General features: G+C 35.5%; 1 protein-coding gene across 1 annotated transcript; it reads right to left on the bottom strand.

Moving 5' to 3' along the window:
- Positions 1-1,699: 1,699 nt before the first annotated feature.
- LOC119069378 lies at positions 1,700-4,347 on the bottom strand (the record flags this gene model as incomplete). The annotated part of the gene is made up of 4 exons (XM_037173438.1): positions 3,731-4,347; positions 2,501-3,666; positions 2,057-2,390; positions 1,700-1,978 (listed from the first exon to the last, which is right to left on the bottom strand). Coding segments are annotated over exons 1-4 (2,396 nt in total), but the record flags the coding sequence as incomplete, so codon positions are not given.
- Positions 4,348-5,676: the final 1,329 nt, after the last annotated feature.

The following is a 5,676-nucleotide window of genomic DNA, read 5'->3' on the forward strand; positions in this document are numbered from 1 at the left end:
TCCTTATTTCGATCATTATGTACGAATATTATTCATATTATTCTATATTATGTGGTTATTATACACGAATATTATCTCGATATTATCATGATTCGATCATTATAGACGAATATTATCTCGATATTATCCTGATATTATGCGGTTATTATACACGAATATTATCTCGATATTTTCCTGATGCGATTATTATACACGAATATTATCTCGATATTATCCTGATTCGATCATTATAGACGAATATTATCTCGATATTATCCTGATGCGATTATTATACACGAATATTATCTCGATATTATCCTGATTCGATCATTATAGACGAATATTATCTCTATATTATCCTCATATTATGTGGTTATTATACACGAATATTATCTCGATATTATCATGATTCGATCATTATAGACGAATATTATCTCTATATTATTCTGATATTATGTGGTTATTATACACGAATATTATCTTGATATTATTCTGATATTATGCGGTTATTACACTCTAATATTATATCGATATTATCATGAGTCGATTATTATACACGAATATTACCTCGATATGATATTGTGCGATTATTATATACGAATATTATCTCGATATTATCCTGAGGCGATTATTATACACGAATATTATCTCGATATGATCCTGAAATTATACGGTTATTACACACGAATATCATATCGATATTATCCGATGCGGTTATTATACACCAACATTATCTCGATATTATCCTGATCCGATTATTATTCACGAACATTATTTCTACATATATTATCCTGATATTATGCGGTTATTACACACGAATATCATGTCGATATTATCCCGATGCGGTTATTATACACTAATATTATCTCGATATTATCGTGATGCGATTATTATACACGAATATTATCTTGATATTGACGAAGTGTTGTATTTGCTTTGACTTGACCAAAATTGTTGAAAAAATTCTTTTATTCAACGAAGGGCGAACGAAACGTGTTACCGTTTACCGATTCGTGACGAAAATTTTTTCAACAATTTTGGTCAAGTCAAAGCAATACAACACTTTGTCAATGTTGAATTACTGACGCAAAGCAATACAACAATTTTATTAATCTTGATATTGTCCTGATGCGATTATTATACACGAATATTGTCTTGATATTGTCCAGATGCGGTTATTATACACGAATATTATCTCGATATTATTCTGGTGCGGTTATGATACACGCATATTATCTTGATATTTTCCTGATATTTTGCGGTTATTATACACGAATATTATCTCGATATTATCCTGATGCGGTTATTATACACGAATATTATCTTGATATTGACAATGTGTTGTATTGCTTTGACTTGACCAAAATTGTTGAAAAAAATTCTTTTATTCAACGAAGGGCGAACGAAACGAGTTACCGTTTTACAATTCGTGACGAAACCTTGAATAAAAGAAATTTTTCAACAATTTTGGTCAATACAACACTTTGTCAATGTTGAATTACTGACCAAGTAATACAACAATTTTATGAATGAATGAAATGAATGAATGAATGAATGAATGAATTTTATTCCACCGCCAAAAACTGGCTGAATATTAAATTACAATTAGAATACAAAATACAATAACAATTTCACATTATCACAAATATATCACAGTTCGTCATAATTCATGTTAAGTTCCTTCATAATTTCAATTTTAAAAACCGCCCTGCTGACACACCCGTTCACTGTTGCCTTGTGTCCATTGATCAGTTTGATAAGTTTCATGATAGGTTGATTTGATAAGTACACGCTCGAAAATCTTGGTTCAACCAGCAGTTGTAGCGTAGAATCTCGTAGATTGTAGACACTCTCATTTCGTATGAATTTCGGTGAAATTATATCGTCAATAATGTTGCCCTTGAATATGTCGAAGGCAAGCGTGGCATCCGCTACTGTTCGTCGCTTTTCCAAATTTTGCAGTCCAAGTTGTTTACATCGATCTTCGTACGGTGCTAGTCTGTAAGTCGTCGCATTGATCCGGCTTTCCGGAAATCACGAATTGTTTCTGTATGGATTCGATGTCATCAATGTAAACTTGTGCAGATGGGTTCCAAATAGTCGATGCATATTCAAGGCGTGATCGTACATATGCCATGTAAAGTATCCGGTTGTGTTTCTTTTGTGAAGTTTCCATTTTGAAAAGTGTTTAATGCAACCAACCATCTGCCGAGCTTTCATCGTCATGTGTTCTATGTGATGTCCAGGATGATACCACTTGTTGCAACGAACGCCAAGATCAGTGATTTCTTCAACTCTTTCGACGACGTGATTACCCATTGTGTAGTTGGATAAAACTTGATTCGCTACGGTGTGCGCTGAATATGTGGCATTTGTCGTTGTTGAATTGAAGACGATTTGTCTCATTCCAGCTGATCACATTGTCGATATCTCGTTGCATTTTAAGCGTATCTTGATAGTCACTTATGATTGACGCCAATTTCATGTCATCAGCAAACAATAGCATATGTGCAAATCGTACCACGTCGAACCAAGTCATCGATGAAGACGGTGAACATCAACGGTCCCAGTGAGCTGCCAGGTGGTACTCCAGATGGTGACTCGTACAATCTGGACTTTGACTTCCCAATTTGAACAAAATTTGTACGGCCGATCAAGTATTGCCACAACCATCTTGCAGTCTTTTTACCAATTTTGAATCTGGCAAATTTGATGATCAGCAGCATAATAACCACTTTGTCGAAAGCGGTCTGATGATCACCAATGAATGTGTCCAGTTGACAATTTCGTTCGAATGCTTGGTGTGCGAGGGTAGTCTGGACTAACAAGTTCGTGACAACTGACTTCTTGTTTCTGAACCCATGTTGTGCGCTTTTCAATTGAGGCTGGATTATCATGCTGATGTTTTTTTTTACCGCTATATCGTGAATTTTCATGAGCATTGTTTGAATTGCGATGACTCTGTAGTTTTTAACATCAGTTTTGGTCCCTTTCTTCTTGTATACCGCAACGATTCGATTTACTTTTGCTGCTGTCGCTATTTTGCCACTGTCGAACGATTTTTGATACAACAACCATACTGGCCAGGCGACTGCTGATGCACACACTTTCATGACAAACGGTTTGATTTCATCGGGACCAGCACCGCCCTTCGGATCGAGTGAATGAATTGCGGCTTCGATGTCAAATAGCGACAGATTTATATCCTCTGCACCATTGATCGGAATGTATCGTTCATCGAAGTTACAGTTTTCTGCATCCGGCACATAAAGCGATTCAAAGTAGTCTGCAAACATGTCGACTATTTCTTCCGTTGACGTACCGACTCTGTCACCATAGTTCATTACGTCCGGATATTTTTCAGTTCCACCTTTCAGTTTAGCGAATTTCCAAAATTCGGCCGGGTTCGACTTGATATTTTCCTGCACTCTGATGTTGTGTTCATTCGACCGACGATCACTTTCTTTATTGAATTCATTGTAAGCTGCTTCATATTCGTCCAATGATCCAACATCCGTTTCTGATTTCCGTTTGAATAATTTGTTCCGTCGATTTTTCAATCGTTGCAGTTCGGCCGACCACCATTTGGGTTTGTTCGAGTACTTTCTGATGGTCTTCTTCGGTACATTTTGTTCGATTAGAGATTTCATCGTTTGAACGAAAAATTCATATGCGGCGTCGACATCTCTAATTTGGAATTCGTGTTGGAAATTGATCGCTGCCAGTTGTTGCACCATTCGTTCATAATGACCTCTTGCATACTGGAAAACAGTCACATACTCCACGTTGAACGAACTCCGTGTCGTAATCCATCATGATTTCGTACGGAATGTGTCTGGCGTCTTGTTGTTCTTGTTCAATGATAGTATAACGGTCTCTTGTTACGTTGACTGCATTGGAATCATTCACGAAAACCAAATCCAGAACGTTCAATGCGTTGTTGCGGAAATTCGATAGTTGTGATAGGGGCAGGCTGAGCATTTTATCCAAGAAGTCGAGCGCATCCGTTTGATAACACGAACGATTTCCATTGATGTTGCGATCGGTCGGAGCGTATGGTATATAGGCGTTTTCGTCATCGTCATCGAGAGACCAATTGATGTCGTGCAAATTGAAGTCGCCAAGGACAATTATTTTGTGATTGCGATATTTCTCTACGATGACTTTCACATGATGATAATGTTTCGCGGCAATGCATGGGTCGAACATACTCATGTAACAAACGTACAGTATTAACGGTTGTGGTTTGATGCATAACTCAATGACCAAAAATTCACTCGCTTCGTCCGGTCCAATTGTCGAATTTATCGTTACAGTTCTACTATTCAACGAATGATGAACCAAAATTGCCACACCACCAGAGCGCATTGTCCTGATGCGGTTATTATACACGAATATTATCTCGATATTATTCTGGTGCGGTTATGATACACGCATATTATCTTGATATTTTCCTGATATTTTGCGGTTATTATACACGAATATTATCTCGATATTATGCTGATGCGATTATTATCCACGAACATTATCTTGATATTGACAATGTGTTGTATTGCTTTGACTTGACCAAAATTGTTGAAAAAAATTCTTTTATTCAACGAAGGGCGAACGAAACGATCCTGATGCGATATTATCATGATATTATCCGGTTATTATACACGAATATTATCTCGATATTATCCTGATATTATGCGGTTATTACACACGAATATCATATCGATATTATCCCGATGCGATTATTATGCACGAATATTATCTTGATATTGACAAAGTGTTGTATTGCTTTGACTTGACCAAAATTGTTGAAAAAATTTCTTTTATTCAACGAAGGGCGAACGAAACGTGTTACCGTTTACGATTCGTGACAAAACCTTGAATAAAAGAAATTTTTTCAACAATTTTGATAAATCCAAAGCAATACAACACTTTGTCAATGTTGAATTACTGACCAAGTAATACAACAATTTTATTAATCTTGATATTGTCCTGATGCGATATGATCATGATATTATCCGGTTATTATACATGAATATTATCTCGATATTATCCTGATGCGATTATTATACAGGAATATTATCTCGATATTTACCTGATATTATGCGGTTATTACACACGAATATTATCTCGATATTATGCTGATGCGATTATTATACACGAATATTATCTTGATATTGACAATGTGTTGTATTGCTTTGACTTGACCAAAATTGTTGAAAAAAATTCTTTTATTCAACGAAGGGCGAACGAAACGATCCTGATGCGATATTATCATGATATTATCCGGTTATTATACACGAATATTATCTCGATATTATCCTGATATTATGCGGTTATTACACACGAATATCATATCGATATTATCCCGATGCGATTATTCTACACGAATATTATCTTGATATTGACAAAGTGTTGTATTGCTTTGACTTGACCAAAATTGTTGAAAAAATTTCTTTTATTCAACGAAGGGCGAACGAAACGTGTTACCGTTTACGATTCGTGACAAAACCTTGAATAAAAGAAATTTTTTCAACAATTTTGGTAAATCCAAAGCAATACAACACTTTGTCAATGTTGAATTACTGACCAAGTAATACAACAATTTTATTAATCTTGATATTGTCCTGATGCGATATTATCATGATATTATGCGGTTATTATACACGAATATTATCTCGATATTATACTGATATTATGCGT

Source organism: Bradysia coprophila (genome assembly GCF_014529535.1).
Source record: "Bradysia coprophila strain Holo2 chromosome X unlocalized genomic scaffold, BU_Bcop_v1 contig_272, whole genome shotgun sequence".
In the NCBI taxonomy this organism is placed as follows: Eukaryota; Metazoa; Arthropoda; class Insecta; order Diptera; family Sciaridae; genus Bradysia; species Bradysia coprophila.